This window comes from Schistocerca cancellata, chromosome 3 (assembly GCF_023864275.1).
Source record: "Schistocerca cancellata isolate TAMUIC-IGC-003103 chromosome 3, iqSchCanc2.1, whole genome shotgun sequence".
Lineage (NCBI taxonomy): Eukaryota > Metazoa > Arthropoda > Insecta > Orthoptera > Acrididae > Schistocerca > Schistocerca cancellata.
The window spans coordinates 52,978,902-52,996,027 of record NC_064628.1 but is presented as its reverse complement, the minus strand read 5'-3'; the positions used below and the strand labels follow the sequence as shown (position 1 = coordinate 52,996,027).

The following is a 17,126-nucleotide window of genomic DNA, read 5'->3' as shown; positions in this document are numbered from 1 at the left end:
GTGGTGTCTTCTTCCTGTTGTTGCTGCAATTTAGTGCGCTACAAACCCTCCTGCTTGTATAAACCATTGTGTTGTTGTTGTGGACTTCAATCCTGAGACTGGTTTGATGCAGCTCTCCACGCTACTCTATCCTAAACAAGCTTCATCATATCCCAGTACCTACTGCAACCTACATCCTTCTAAATCTGCTTAGTGTATTCATCTCTTGGTCTCCCTCTACGATTTTTACCCTCCACGCTGCCCTCCAATACTAAATTTGTGATCCCTTGATGCCTCACAACATGTCCTACCAACCGATCCCTTCTTCTAGTCAAGTTGTGCCACAAACTCCTCCCCAGTCCTATTCAGTACCTCCTCATTCGTTATGTGATCTACCCATCTAATCTTTAACATTCTTCTGTAGCACCACATTTCTAAAGCTTCTATTCTCTTCTTGTCTATACTATTTATCGTCCATGTTTCACTTCGATACATGGCTACACTCGATACATATACTTTCAGAAACGACTTCCTGACACTTAAATCTATACTCGATGTTAACAAATTTCTCTTCTTCAGAAACGCTTTCCTTGCCATTGCCAGTCTACATTTTATATCCTCTCTACTTCGATCATCATCAGTCATTTTGCTCCCCAAATAGCAGAACTCCTTTACTACTTTAAGTGTCTCATTTCCTAATCTAATACCCTCAACATCACCCGACTTAATTCGACTACATTCCATTATCCTCGTTTTGTTTTTGTTGATGTTCATCTTACATCCTCCCTTCAAGACACCATCCGTTCCGTTCAACTGCTCTTCCAAGTCCTTTGCTGTCTCTGGCAGAATTACAATGTCATCGGCGAGCCTCAAAGTTTTTATTTCTTCTCCATGGATTTTAATACCTACTCCGAATTTTTCTTTTGTTTCCTTTACTGCTTGCTCAATATACAGATTGAATAACGTCGGGGAGAGGCTACAACCCTGTCTCACTCCCTTCCCAACCACTGCTTCCTTTTCATGTCCCTCGACTCTTATAACTGCCATCTGGTGTCTGTACAAATTGTAAATAGCTTTTCGATCCCTGTATTTTACTCCTGCCACCTTCAGAATTTGAAAGAGAGTATTTCAGTCAACATTGTCGAAAGATTTCTCTAAGTCTACAAATGCTAGAAACGTAGATTTGCCTTTTCTTAATCTAGCTTCTAAAATAAGTCGTAGGGTCAGTATTGCCTCACGTGTCCCCATATTTCTACGGAATCCAAACTGATCTTCCCCAAGGTCGGCTTCTACAAGTTTTTCCATTCGTCTGTAAAGAATTCGCGTTAGTATTTTGCAGCTGTGACTTATTAAACTGATAGTTCGGTAATTTTCACATCTTTCAACACCTGCTTTCTTTGGGATTGGAATTATTATATTCTTCTTGAAGTCTGAGGGTATTTCGCCTGTCTCATACATTTTGCTCACCAGATGGTAGAGTTTTGTCAGGACTGGCTCTCCCAAGGCCGTCAGTAGTTCTAATGGAATGTTGTCTACTCCCGGGGCCTTGTTTCGACTCAGATTTCGATTGTAGAAATCAAAATAAACAGCCACTATTCGGTTTCACGATCGCGCCGTACTCACAGTTTAAGTTACTGGCTGCTTGGAGCGCTACCTGGCGCGGTAGGCAACAAAATCGAGGCGAAATGTCTCAAGTGTAATGTTAGACTGTCTTTAGTGTGCCCCTCTGGGTGTGATATATCTGGAATTACATTTGTACATATCGATTGTTTCATTGCGGCTCACTCGCTTCGCATCCACTTGTTAACGACAACAATAGCAAAGAAGGAAGAACTCTTGAAACACTGTATGTGTCCCCAGTTTGCAAATTTTTAGAAAATAATCCCAGAAAGGCCCCCTTCCTAACCACCATGGCCGGAGTTCTTCCTCGTAACTGATATGCACAGCTTCAAGGGTTGGGTTGCTTGGGGGAAAGGAGACCAGACAGTGAGGTCATCTGTCTCATTGGATTAGGGAAGGACGGGGAAGGAAGTCGGCCGTGCCCTTTCAGAGGAACCATCCCGGTATTTGCCTGGAGCGATTTAGGGAAATCACGGAAAACCTAAATCAGGATGGTCGGACGCGGGATTGAACCGTCGTCCTCCCGAATGCGAGTCCAGTGTCTAACCACTGCGCCACCTCCACAGCTTCGACTTTGAGATGTAATGTACGCAGTAACTAGCTTGTATATTTCGACACTTTTCATGTATATTTTAAGGTTTTTAAGATGCATATAATCTGGACTCTAGTTATTACATTAACAGAAATATTTATGTATTAGAAAGTCGAGTGGACTGTAAGGCTGTACGAAACATTACTCTATCTACAGAGAAGTTATGTGTCAAGAGAAGAACAGACAACACAAGAAATATTTTTTTTATTATCCATGAAATACGTATTTGTATTCTCTTACTTTTTATGGCGTAATCTGCAATTATACAAATATTCGGAAGTATTTCCTCATCATAAAGTTGTAGCTTATGTCACTGAATCAGGGAGATTCGGCTGTGTTTACATTTATTGCATGATTGTTCATTTCTCATGACAATTTATTAATGCTTGGAACACAAAAATGTAATAACTATTTCGTCAATTAACTAGAAAAATAATTTAAAACAAATTTTAATTTGACGGATGCTTTCTCACTGCTTGAGGCGCTAGTGTCGCACCTACTGTCAGACGGTAACAATGTTCGGAGCAGTAAGTATCGCGACAGTAATGTGTGTGGTGCAGTTCCGTGAAGGCCAGTGTGAATCGGTATGGTAAGTCTTTGGTGGCAGTAGTAAAGTATGGCGGGTGATATGAAGGGCGCTCTAGGACTGCTAAGTGGTTACGGTTCTAGTGATAACAGTGATGAAGATTCAGTTCCGGGAGTCAGAGTTTCAGTGAAGAGAGCAGTTCCAGCAGATTGGAATACAACAGAAGAAAAGAAAAGGAGTGCAGACATTGTAAAGTAATTTCTGTGTTTACCCAGTAGGATCGTAACGATTTTGTAGGTTATGTTTTGTATATACACTGAAGCTTAGGCGGTTTAAATCTCCAATTTTCAGGCGTACCGATTTTTTCCAGTAGGAACTAAGCTGTAACGAATGAATGATGTAGTTTCATTTGTTTATCCAGGGATAGGATTAATACAGAGAAATAGCAGAAGTTGTATAAATGTTCACACTTATGTTTAATAAGAGTGCGACTGTGGTTGGTCGTAGACTTGATAAAGCTTTTGTGAGTTGACGCCACAGCCATTTTCGGAAAAAACATGAAACCCACCATACTGAGACCACTGCTTTGTGAAGCGTACTCCCATTTCACGTCATACCCACGGTAAAGTGTTCTATTGTTTATAGGCAGTTCGAACAAATTGGCTTGGTGTCAGTAACATGGGGTAAGAGTTGCACATTGGTAATTGGGTCGCTCAATCCTTGTCACTGCACCCATTTCTTACAATCGCAAATGAGTTCGTGAGTACGTCGATTATGATCGTGTTACATTTTCACAACAATCTTTCTGCTTGCGTAAAAACCTAAGTCAACATCTCCCTGTGACGAGTGAGCTGTTATTCTTGTTAATATTTGTAGACATTAGTGTTACACATTAGTATCGTTGGGTCAAGGATTTTCGGCTAAAACGTTAGAGGCGTACCGCGATTTTTTTTTTTTTTAAATATGCAGAAAATGCCTCAAATATGTAGGTATGTTAACTTTAATCAAACTGATGGAGAAAGAATATCACAGTGTTGCAGATTGTCTAATAAAGTGTTCTATGTAATCTATAATATTAGAAAGGCTAATTAAAATTGTTTTGAAGAAACTTGTGACCGTGAATGTTTTATAATCTTGATGTGCCATATGTGACACACACACACACACAGATTACATTAGTAGTTATATGCCGTGGAGTGTGATCTCTGGGGTGTGGAAAAAAGTCAAGATGTACTTATAATTTAAGTGTAATACAGTGAAAAGACTATAATTTTACAGGATCCAAACAAAAGTCAATTATATGTCCATTCACAGCTGTTTGAAAGTATTACTTATTATTTTAATTTTTTTAGTGGCATGTATAGGCTACATTTTAATCATATTCTGAGGCTGTGTTATTTTGAATTCAAAACTCTAAATAAAAATCATTGTGGTGTTTCTCAGTGTTAAAACCTGGTAGTATTAACTTGTCCCGAAATGTTTTCCTGCTGTAGTGACTATCACAGACTGGGAAGCAATTAAATTGCATGTTTGTTACATTGTGTATGCTTGCTTCTTTGATATAGTTCTACCAACTGTACTGGTTTTTCGTTCAAGGCAGTGATAACAACTCTTGTTAGAAACACAGTGCGTTTGGGAGCATGAGTTTACAAACATTTATTGTTCTTGTGTTAACTGTTGTCAAAGAATTGACTTTAGATTTGATGCTATGTCTGATCAAAGTGCAATATATTTTTGTTGTATACAAGTGCAAACACATTATCATCCGATACGTCACAGTTGAAGCATCGAAACAATGTTACGAGCACACTGTTGGTGCTAGAGCTGAAAACTCCCAACATTGGGGTACAGGGACTGTGGACAACATTAATATCCCAGGTCACACAGAATTTCATCCACCAATTGTTTTGGGTGACTTGACATTCTTTTTCTTGTTCCTCTGCACTTCTCTCATCATCCACTGAACAAACTGGATGTCATTGTTTGACTACGTAATGTTACACATATGTTGTTCAGTCACCTACAGTTGGAAAGGGGTAAGATAATTTGTATGGCTGAGTGCTGGCTGGCGGGCGGGCGGAGGGTGCAGCATGGCTGACCTAGTGAAGCGGCCGTTACTGCCCTGTCTGGTTACAAAAGTGGTCAGTTTGGGCAGATCCCAGTGCAGGGATGGTTTGGACGGCAATTCCTCAAATGGTTAGGGTGCAGGAGGTGAACCAGAAATGGCAGAATTTAAGATAGTCTAAAATAAGGCTGCTTGCAGCTCTTACAAGGGAACCTCCCCATCGCACCCTCCTCAGATTTAGTTATAAGTTGGCACAGTGGATAGGCCTTGGAAAACTGAACACAGGTTGATCGATAAAACAGGGAGAAGTTGTGTGGAACTATGAAAAAGTAAGTAAGATATACAAACTGAGTAGTTGATGCGGAAGATAGACAACATCAAGGATCCTCTGAGGTCAGAAGCGCCGTGGTCCCATGGTTAGTGTGAGCAACTGCTGAACAAGAGGTCCTTGGTTCAAGTCTTCCCTCGAGTCAAAAGTTTTATTTTTTGTTTTCAGTTTGTGTGTCAAACTCTTATGTTTTCATCCCTTTTTTGGGAGTGATTATCACATCCACAAGAGAACCTAAATTGGGCAAGGTAGAAGAACCTTTTTACCCATTCGCCAAGTGTACAAGTTAGGTGGGTCGACAACATATTCCTATCATGTGACGCACATACCGTCACCAGTGTCGTATAGAATATATCAGACGTGTTTTCTTGGGGAGGAATCGGTTGACCTATGACCTTGCGATCAAATGTTTTCGGTTCCCATTGGAGAGGTGCGTCCTTTCGTCTACTAATCGCACGGTTTTGCGGTGCGATCACAAGACAGACACTAAACTTATTACAATGAACAGAGATGTCAATGAACGAACGAACAGATCATAAATTTGCGAAAATAAAATTTAACTCGAGGAAAGACTAGAACCAATGACCTCTCGTTCCGCAGTTGCTCACGCTAACCACGGGACCACGGCGCTCTTGAACTCAGACAATCCTTGATGTTGTGTATCTTGCCCATGGACTACTCAGTTTGTATATTTTACTTATTATTTCATAGTTCCACACAACTTCTTCCTGTTTTCTCAATCGATCTATGTTCAGTTTTTCAAGGCCTATCCACTGTGCCAGCTTATAACTAAATCTGAGGGGGGTCCGATGGGGAGGTTCCCTTGTTAGAATTTCAGTAATAAAGCACAGTTAAGTAAATCTGAGTACATCTGTGATCTCAGGAAATTGAGGTCGCACGGTTCCAGACTGAAGCGCCTAGAACTGCTCGGCCACTCCAGCCGGCAAATTATGTTAGTGTTGTCTGCAGTATAGGCATTGAAAGTGGAATGATCGTATGGCATTTATTGGCTGGGATATCCCCCTCAGGGTTCAGCTGCCGTATTGAGTCTTTTTTTTGTTGACGCCACTTCGGCGACTTGTGTGTCAATGATGATGAAAATGGACACACAGCACCTAGACCCCTGCTGGGAATCGAACCTGGCTCCCATTGCATGGTAGGTGTTAACGCTACTGCTGTGCTGCAGAGGTGAACAGTATAGGCATTAATCTTGTCTGAAGACAGGCCATTTTCATAAACTACGTTAGTGGCACACTCATTAATTTGGCACTTTCATAAAAGTCTAGCAACTGTTCTGTACACCACTTGTAGCTGTGAAGTATCTTACAGAGTGAGGAAGCATTTTATGATTACCTTTATTGCTGGCTATGTTGCAACTGAAAAGAAACAATTTTTAGCAAAAGTTCAGTCACAAGAACTTTTGGAGGCTTTGAAATCAAATATATTGCACTAAATTTTCTCCCCTTGTTCTACCCCATGAAACACTGCTAGCAACACTGGAATCCCCAAAGATATAAGTTTATTTGAACAATTGATGTTGGTGTAACTGTGGGTGTTTTACAGTGTGAAACACAATAGTTCTGCTGCGGTCACTTTGTCTTGCTATGTTTGAGAGGTCAGTTGATTAGAAAAATATGACTCCAGATATTTTTTAAAATTTTGTTGGCTCTTATTTTCTTAATGAGTTTCAGTTCTAGCTGGAAGGGAAGAATGCAGCGGAAGACAAGGTAAATTACACAACATCCTCAGCTTTACCAGTGAATGGTGCATCATTACAAGATTTCTTTCTTCTGAGACTCCAAAGAGAAAAAATAAAGAGGCTACTGTGAACTTCAACAGCACTCAAATCAAATACAGATTTTAAAATATTAAGAGACACACATTCATTTTTACAGGTCAGCAGTTCAAAATGCAATACACAAAATTTCACTTAAAATACAGTATGTCTCATACAGCATGGGAAAAGTGGCAACCCTTGACTGTATACACTGTTCCTAGCTTGCCTGTTGCCGTGCAAGTCACATTGATTGCTACCACGAAAGTTTAAGAAACTCTGGTCCACGTTTACAGGTTTGAGTTCTGTGCTAGGGAATAGTGGCCAGAATCCTTGTCATCTTTTTTGTACACGCTTGATTAAATTTTTGCGACCATCATCCACAGCATTTATTAATACACAATAAAACAGCCACAGAACAACTTACATTTCACCAAAAAATGGAATGAGCTGAGTCGGTGAGTGTGCAAGCTTGGTGATGGAAGAATGATACCAGATAGACTGTAAGTCATCCAAAAGCTATAATCAGCTCATCAATAAACAGTCCTTAAAGCAGTCAGAAGTCCAATCCTGTAGCAGGCAGCCAGTTTCCAATAGTGTGTCCACACAATGATCAATGCACTGTGGGGTTCCAGGCCTGTGCTTATAAAGGCATTTTGGCCTATGGGTGGCATTGCTGAGGTGAGACACCTGGAGCACCACCTGTCTTTAGTCAGTCCCTGCAACTTCTTTTCCTTAATAATGTTGATATTTTCCTTAGCAGTATCGACATAGCTCTTTGTGTGAGTGTACATGATTATTTTCTGGGGCAATGGGCTTAAAGGGAATAAAGTGTTTATTCAGTAGAAGCAAGCAGTAAGAATATTGTGTGAAGTAGGTAAGATCTTGAAGCAGCTTCTTTAATTATTTTAGGCATTCTTATTCTCTTTCTCAGTATTACTCCTTAATGGTTATTCTTTCTGACATATAAATCAGTTTCTGCTGAACAGTGGCCAACAGTTGTAGTATAAGCGAAAGATAATTTTTAGGAAGACTCTGCTGCCTTTTTGTTTAGGGTTCAGAGTTGAGTTATGTACTCTGATGCAAACGTGTTTCATTCAACTAGGGAATACTCACTAACTCGAAAGAAATTGAAAACAAATATACCTCATTATCTACTTATTTTACAATTTAAGGATTGAAAGGTTCTGTTAGCTACTTGGCAAATACCAGTGTTCATTGTAAAGCTGATTGGAAAGCAGCAATGTGATCTAAAGTCGCTCTGTATTTAGTGATGAAAGTAATTATGTTCTTACAGACATAGCTCATAAATAATAATTTAGAAGTAAGAGATAAACTGCAGCTATGCAGAATAACTGAGGAGGCACCAGCTCTTTTCAGAGTAACAGATTTCCTTCTCATTTACTGGATTAAATTTAGTTGGAATAAATATGAATAGCCATAAGTAGTATAGTGAAGTGTAGTGATAAAACAGTATACAGGTTAAGTTTCTATGATTTTCTTGTCTTTTGTTAATTTATACCTTCACCTGTTACACAGCCATGAAGATTCTTCCTCTTCATGAGATCAAAAAATTAACGAATGTGTATTTTAGACCACTAAAGAATCCATAATAAAGTTAGGTGAAAACCATCTGGCTAAATGAAAATTGAAATTATTCAGTTGCATACAGACAAATGTAATCTAAAATCTATTGATATAATGCTACTAGTAACTTAAGATAAGCAGGCAAGCAAGATTAAAGAGTTAACAATAGCAGTTGTTTGCCGTGTGTTTTATTTGCCAGTTACAATGTGGGCATAATGAGTACTCTGCTGTAAAATAACACACAGAATAGGCCACTGAGTCTACAAAGTTTTGTTACTTATGGGACCTTATGAGAACACAGTTTTTTTATGATGATATTCTTGGCTAAACCCCCCCCCCCCAATGCTAGATGTAAATGCTGATTCGTATCTTCCATCATTATCCTCTCTGTCATCATTGTCTGAAAGTATCTTCTGTAACTGATGCCATGGAATGGTGGTGGTATGAAAAGATCAGGGAAATGTAATTTACTGTTGTAGATAGTCATTGCCTGCCAAGGCAGAATGCTAGTAGTGTCACAGATTTATGTGGAAATTGAAAAGCTCAGTGTATTCTCATAAATCCTTGACTTTGTATTGTCACAGTCCAACTTTCATTTGTGATAGAATAGGTACTGTAAAATTAATAGTTATACTGAGACAAAACTTTGTTACAGATTGCCTCTTCCACCTGCTCTGCGTTCGCTCTACAATAAAGATGAACAAGAAAGAACAGATGATGATCCATCGCTTCATGAAGGACGAGTAAGATCCTTTCCACATGAAAGAGGAAACTGGGTGACATTTGTATATATACCATGTAATAAATCATTTATATCACATGTAAATGAACTTGCTACATGTTACATAGTTTTCTGAAACTTCTAACAAAATACATGAACATTGCAGGTGATCCATCGCCTTCACTACATACTTTGCTGGAGGTATTTTGTAATCTGTTGGAGAGCATAGCTGTACTTAAACCTGTCAGTGACTTACACATAAGCCTCACCCAAACAGTTGTATTGCGGCATCACTGGATTGACCCCTTTGTGGACTCTGTTTCTGAGAAAGTAAAAGAGTTGCCAAGGTAAAATACACAAACTGTTCTGTGCAGATTCAACTGTTTACTGGGCTCTCAAATAAGTATTCAAATGTTTCAAAATTGCAGGTTTCGTATAACATTTGATTCAGTGAATGTGTATTGTAATGAAGCAAAAACCAGAACATTTATTGGGCTGACAGTTTCTTCTGGGGCAGATGCTCTGATGAGTGCAATAAGTGTGTTAGATGAATGTCTTTCTGAATTCAAGTTACCTGCCTTCTATGAGGTAAGAATCATAATTATCTGTAAAAAAGAAAATATTGTACTCGATACAGAATTGAGGTTAAGTTAAGTGTGCACACAATTAGCATGTAGGTAAGGCATACACAGATTGAAATTGTGTTCCAGACTAGCATCAATTGCCATTATTTCAGCAGTTGGTAGTTATCTGCTTCTTGCCTGTTCTGTTCTTAAAATGTACTCGTAATAAGTGCCTATGTTTCTTTGTAACAGAATTGAAGTACATCATATGGTGGCACAAGTTTCATCAGTGAAATACTGTCATAATTATAGATTCTGGTTAGTTTTGCTGGTTGTGTAAGCAGTTAAGGTGCCATTTATGAGAGATTTTGAGTACTTAAATGTTTTGTAGCAGTGTTGCAAAAGCAGAATTTAATTTTCTCAGACAAGAACTGTCAATATTGCCGCAATTATTTTGAGATTTTTAAATTCTGTAAGAGAGTCCAAATAGCAGAATTAAGCTCATAAAGGAAATTGACAATGTTTTCAAAGATCTGATGGCCAGATGAGATCTGAACACTACTCCTGCAGAATACTAGTCCAGTGCCTTAACCCGTCCCCAGGGGGCTTGTGGTTCTATTGTGAATTTGTACATGGCCTTGAGCTATTGCAGTCCATTCTTCCTTCCTGGGCTGCATTTCTTTTCCTGTCCTTCCTCCTCCCGCTGTGCCCCCCCTCCTCTTCTCTCTGTGTTCTTACTCATGTCAATCTTGTTATCCACCTGGTTTCCATGCAGTTTTGTTCACCTTACCTTTTCTCTGTCATCCTTCTGATTAGGCATTTTTGGTCCCACTTTGGGGTTTGGCCTCCACTTCTAAATTTTCTCTCTGTAGTATGAGCCATTTGGGGAAGAACTCCATCCCTAGTGCCTACGGCATGGGTTCCTCTGCCCCCCTTCCTTCCCTACTATAGCACCCTCCGCCACACTGGTTCATCAGCACATGTAGCCAGTCAGTGTGATGGGGCTGTTATGTACCCATCTGGGTAAGCCATCTGACAACATAGGGATCACACTTCTGATACTTAAGCTGTTGCCGCCTCATACTTTCGTAGGAGTGGTTGCTTCTTATTCCAGAGCATCAGAACTCCTGGCAGCGGCAGCTGTGCCAGATGGCCCTTGTTGTGACTGGTTGGTGCCCAAGGGGAGAGCCCCTGATCAGATTGGGTGGTATCAGGGCAAATGCTTTGCACATGAAGCGTATCAAGCTCCAAAAATCAGGCCATTCTCCTATGGCCATCTCTTCATGTGGTAATGAATCACTGAAAGATGCTTCTTATGACCCTGCGGCCTTCCCTTCCCTGGCTGCGTCCTGGAAGGAGGGCCAGGCTCACCAGTGTGGGCTGAAACACTTTCCCCACTACCTGGTCTGTACTAGGATGACAGGGACACATTCATTGCCACAAAGCCATTATTTTTTGTGGAAAATATCAAAGACAAGTTTGGTGAAGTGGAGTATCTCACTAAGAAGTGGATGGTTTTCCTGTTGATGAGAACTTCCCGTCCAATCTGCAGCTCTTCGTGCTTGTGATTATCTTAGCGACGTCCCGGTGAATATGATCCAGGTAGTCAGTTTTCATAAGTAACTCGTCCTTCAGACTGATGAACTCTGGGCCAATCTGGAACGAAGGGGTGTTCCTTCTGTTCAGCATGTGCAGAAAGGTCATAAGGATAACCCCCAAGGACACTGGTGTCTTTATTGTTATTTTCAAGGGAGATACCCTCCCAGAGAAGGTCAAGGTTATGTGTGATTAGTGCAATGTGAAGCCATATGTCCCGCCACCCAGAGGTTTTTTCGGTTCTTGCATTTCAGGCATATATCTTCCCAATATACAGCGGACTGTTTGTCTGGTGATTGTGGACAGCCATCATCAGGTGGGTTTACTGGCTGGGCCCCACTTCACTTTTCTCCGCCATGACTTCAATCCCTCCTCCTTGTCCTCTTCCCTGCATTCTCCCCCGACCATCTCCCTTGGTTGGTTCTTCGGCCATGGATTTGGTTGGATCTCTTCCGGGGTCTGAAAGCCTCCATTGCTCAGATGGTGTTCTGTTGTTTGTTCCAAACATTCTTACAGGAATTTCAGGATGGCATTGTTTTTTACACTGATGGCTCTAAATCCACTGATTGAGGGTTATGCCTTCACGTCTTCTGTTGGCATGGAATACCTTCTCTTGTCTGCCACATGTGAAGTGGTTTCATTCAACGTTCCTCCCTCGCACAAATTTTGTTACGTATGGACTCAATGAATGGCCTTCAGGCTATCGCTTGGTGTTTTTTCTGCCATCCCTTGGTCTCTACCATCCACGACCTTCTCACTGTTCTTGGTGGTGCTCCTTGTTTGATCAACTTCCTTTGGGTCGCTTGCCACATTGGTATTCCAGGTGATGAATTTGATCATCATTTGGGGGGGGGGGGGGCTGTAGCCACCTACCCACTGTTCGCCATAACCCCTTCAGAGGTGGATTTGCGGCTTTACGTCAAATCCTCTATTGCTCAATCTGGGCTGAATCTTGTGAGGCTGCCCTTCTCTCCCTCTTCCACCCCCAACCCTGTGTAGTAAACTTTACGCCATCAAGGAGACTCTTCTCATGTAGCATTCTTCCCTTTGCCTCTCCCATTGAGAGTCCACCATCCTCTACCATCTTGATATTTGCCATACTGGGTTGACCCATGGGTTTTTACTATGCAGCGAGCTACCCCTCCCTTTTTCTAGTTGCGTGTCTCCGATCATGGTGATCCATATTTTGCTGGATTGCCATTCCTTTTGGCCCTTGTATTAAATATACCATCCAACCTTGCTTGTTTCAGATGTTAGCAGATGGCCCTGCATGGTTATGTCTGTCCTCGGTTTTCTTCGTGAAAGTGGTTCATATTCTCAGGTATAAGTCCTTGAATTTTCCTCTGGAAATTGTCTCCCCTGTTAGTGTAGGTGTTGTTTATGAAGGCCTTGACCTTGCTTCATACCAGCCAGGCTCTCCTCACCTTTTCTCTACATTTTGTCTGGTCTGTAGAGCTGTTTTTTGTCCCCTTTCCTATTGTCTTCTTCCCTGATGTCGTCCTCGTTATATTGTGTTAGTGGTATGGTAATGTGTTCATTTTGGGACAGATTGGTGGGGTGCTGGTGCCCCACCATGTGTAGTGGTTCTTGGACACCCCCTGCTCTCATTGTTTCCACCTACTCCCTCCTGCTGCTTCCTTTTCCTGCTGCTCTGAAATCCTGTTTTTGTGGTTTGTTTTTGCGTGTTATCCCTTCCCGTTGACTGGATTGTGCTGTTTGGTCTCTCACTCTCTCTCTCTCTCTCTCTCTCTCTCTCTCTCTCTCACACACACACACACACACACACACACACACACACACACACACACACACGGTGTGAAACTGGAACTTCTCTGCAGTTCGTGATGATGGAAAACATGTAAATTGAGATTTGGAAACTAATTAAAAAACTTAATTTCGTGCTGAGTATCAGAAAGCACATAATCACTACAGCATCAGACATCTGCCCTCCCTGAGAAAGCGGTTCAGTAAAGGTGGACATTTGCACACATGTGCAGATTGCTGAAATACAGCTGTCTTTATTTGAAAGGCTTATCCCTGAAAATGTGTATGTCTGAAAAGTTAAGTGCCTACATGGAGATAAACACCTAGAAACAGCAACCAAATTGCCTGCTTTCGAATGCCGCAATGATATCCAGGATCATATTACAAATCTGGGATGCTTTCATGATATTTCAGGTTGCCAGTCCCTTGGTGGAGTGAGATGTATGTTGATCAAATGTTGGCGTATGGCACTATGAAAACTCAAACCTATAAACTCTTCCACAGGATCTGCTAAACTGAGGAAGCATTCAGGAAAAGTTAGGTCATAAATTAATGGCACTATATTTAAGACAACGTGGGCAGTCATATATAAGTGGTTGATTAAATGGCTATAGTGAAAATCCACCATACCCCAAGGAATAGTTGATTGCTGAATCAGTTAGTGCCCAAAATCTCATTGGTGTACTTGGCAGTTTTGTAAATCATTCTTGTTTATCAACAATATTATGTAAAGGATTGGATTGCTACTCATCACATAGAGAGCATTGAGTCGCAGACTGACACCATGGAAGGACTGCTAAATATTTAAGCTTTCAGCCAAAAAAGTCCTTCTTTGATAGTTGAAAAAACACATTGTCACAGCAATTGTTTGCTATTTAAAAGTCCATGTCACATTGCCTCGTAGGTCAAAACTAGTATAAAAAAAAAGATGTTTGTAAATTTTAGTTTTTGGGTATGTTGCAAGCTTAATTTAAAAAACTATTTAGTGTATCAAAATCGTTCAATAGCTGTTTTGCTCTTCTGTGTAATTTATATTGACATTAAGCCAGTCATTGTCATCAGTAGCCTCAAATACATAGACACATTAACTGGACCTACGGCTTCATTATTAATTGGTACTATTTACTTTCTCATGTATTGGTTGTATATTATTTTACCCTTTTCCTAGTTGAAATTGAAGTCTACCCTTAAATTCCCTCTACTAAGTTCTGCAGTTAATTGTTGAAATTCATCCACACTGTAAGAAATAGTACAGTCAAATTAATGTAGGAAAGGTGATTCGTTTTGCATTGACACATATTCCTTTATTTTCACAGTCATGGATTTAAAAACTTCCTTTAGGACTGTTGAGGATAGTTTTGGTGATATGGAATCTCCTTGGCTGATTCCTTATTATACTCATAATTGAAGTGTAAAGATGTCGAGTTGCTGAAAGGCACATAAAATGGCTGAAAATTTTGCGCGCGCGTGTGCGCGCGCACACACACACACACACACACACACACACACACACACACACACACACTCCTAAATGGTGCAACATATGTCTTACTTAACACAGAACTTACGGATCTTGGAAGTTACACTAAACCTTTAGCTATAAATACCGAGATACAGATACAAATAACAGATGCTATTTAGTGATCCCCACACAATTCATGTTCAGTTTTCATTTTTCACTGTCATGAAGTAATATAATGGAAGTTGTAGCATTGAAACAATCGTCTTTAGTACATTCACGTATACAATGTAACGGATTCTATTGATTTGCTGTGCAAATGCAGAAGCGCACAAAGGCATAGCGCATTGTTATTGCTTACTATGTGATTCTCTGTGTTGGAAAGCAGATCTTGAGTCAAGGCTTGGATTAATAGAAGTGGGAAATGTTTCATAACACAATTTTTCAAGAAGAAATTAATCATTGCTCCCTTTGAAAGTAGTGTATGAAACTGGAGATTTAATTTTAAGAGCTTGCAGCCATTGCACCAGTTGCAGATTCACTGCAGGTGTCCCTGCATTTCGCCACAGTCTTTCGGGACTGCAAGCTTCCCATAGAACAGTTGTGCAGTATTTCATTCTTTTGCAGTCACGCAGAAGTTACGCCTTTCACATACCTTGTTTTACTACTCCGGTACATCATTTACATTTACATTTACAATATCTCCGGATGTAATTAACATTTTACAATGCAACAAATGGCACTGATTACGTATTTGTTTATATGTTCAGATGTGCTAACGAAACTAACAGGGTTCCATTTAAAAAAAAACGTAGGTTTGTGTTAAAAAACATACTTCCATGCATTTTTTATGGTTTTTATTAACCAATTACACTAGCCCCTCTCCTCATGTTCGGTCTGTGGAATCGATTCGTCGGTATTTGATGTGGTTTACGAAATATATCCAGCGGTAATGTTAGGTGACTCACCCTGTATATGTCTGTAAGCATTTGGACAAGGATTCTAAAGTACTTCTAATGGACAAATATAAATACTCACAGATAGATTCAGAGTTTTCATTTGTTTTGACAAGGACCAGGTCACCTTAAACTGGGTTGGATTCAACTTCTTATCCCTCTCTCAATTGATGCTTTTCTAATCTTAACTGACAAGATTCTCCCAATACTTTATTCTATGTTGACGTGGCTTTCGTGCCTCAGCAATACGGATAGCAGTACCATAGACTCACGATGTAAAGAGTGCTATTGCCATTGGATGTCAAATAGACGTCATATTTTTAGATTTACAGGAGGCTTTTGACACCGTTCCTCACAAGCATCATCTAACCAAGCTGGGTGCCTCCGTATCGCCTCAGTTGCGTGACTGGATTGCCCTCTATCATTCCTGATCTATATTGACAACATAGGAGACAATCTGAGTAGCGCTCTTACATTGTTTGCAAGTGATGCTGTCATTTACCGTCTTGTAAAGTCGTCAGATGACCAAAATAAATTGCAAAATGATTTAGATAAAATATCTGTATGGTACAAAAAGTCGCAGTTGGCCCTGAATAAAGAAAAGTGTGGATTTATTCACATGGGTACCGAAATAAATCCACTAAATTTTGATTAAGTGGTAAGTCACACAAATCTGAAGGTTGTAAATTCAACTAAATACTTATATATCTAAAAACAAAGATGATGGGACTTACCAAACAAAAGCGCTGGCAGGTTGATAGACACACAAACATACACACAAAATTCAAGCTTTCGCAACAAACAGTTGCTTCGTCAGGAAAGAGGGAAGGAGAGGGAAAGACGAAAGGATGTGGGTTTTAAGGGAGAGGGTAAGGAGTCATGAAATGTCTGCTTGTGTCTGTGTATGTGCGGATGGATATATGTGTGTGTGCGCGCGAGTGTATACCTATCCATTATTCCCCCTAAGGTAAGTCTTTCCGCTCCCGTGATTGGAATGACTCCTTACCCTCTCCCTTAAAACCCACATCCTTTCGTCTTTCCCTCTCCTTCCTTCTTTCCTGACGTAGCAACTGTTTGTTGCGAAAGCTTGAATTTTGTGTGTATGTTTGTGTTTGTTTGTGTGTCTATCGACCTGCCTGCACTTTTGTTTGGTAAGTCTCATCATCTTTGTTTTTAGATATATTTTTCCCACGTGGAATGTTTCCCTCTATTATATTCATACAACTAAATACTTAAGGATTACAATTAAAAATAACCTAATTTGGAACAATCACATAGATAATGTTGTGGGTACGGCAAACCAAAGATTGTGATTCATTAGCAGAACACTTAGAAGGTGCAACAGGTCTACTAAAGAGACTGCTTACATCACACTTGTCTGTCCTATTCTGGAGTTTAGCTGTGTGGCATGGGATCTGCATCAGGTGGGACTGATGGATGACATCAGAAAAGTTCAAATAAGGGCAGCTCGTTTTGTATTATAGTTAAATAAGAGAGATAGTGCCACAGACATGATACATGAATTGGAGTGGCAATCATTAAAACAAAGGCATTTTTCGTTGCAACGGGATCTTCTTATGAAATTTCAATCACCAG

The 17,126-nt window shown here is 40.2% G+C and overlaps 1 protein-coding gene across 1 annotated transcript in view; it reads left to right on the top strand.

Annotated features, from left to right (window-relative positions):
- Positions 1 to 2,801: 2,801 nt before the first annotated feature.
- The window catches only part of LOC126176034 (U6 snRNA phosphodiesterase 1), a 37,138-nt gene continuing 22,813 nt past the window's right edge, over positions 2,802 to 17,126 (top strand). Inside the window, exons 1-4 of the mRNA XM_049923166.1 lie at positions 2,802 to 2,971; positions 9,127 to 9,269; positions 9,359 to 9,539; positions 9,621 to 9,780. Of these exons, the coding sequence (XP_049779123.1) occupies positions 2,808 to 2,971; positions 9,127 to 9,269; positions 9,359 to 9,539; positions 9,621 to 9,780 (648 nt within the window). The 5' untranslated portion in view covers positions 2,802 to 2,807. The remainder of the gene's footprint in view (positions 2,972 to 9,126; positions 9,270 to 9,358; positions 9,540 to 9,620; positions 9,781 to 17,126) is intronic.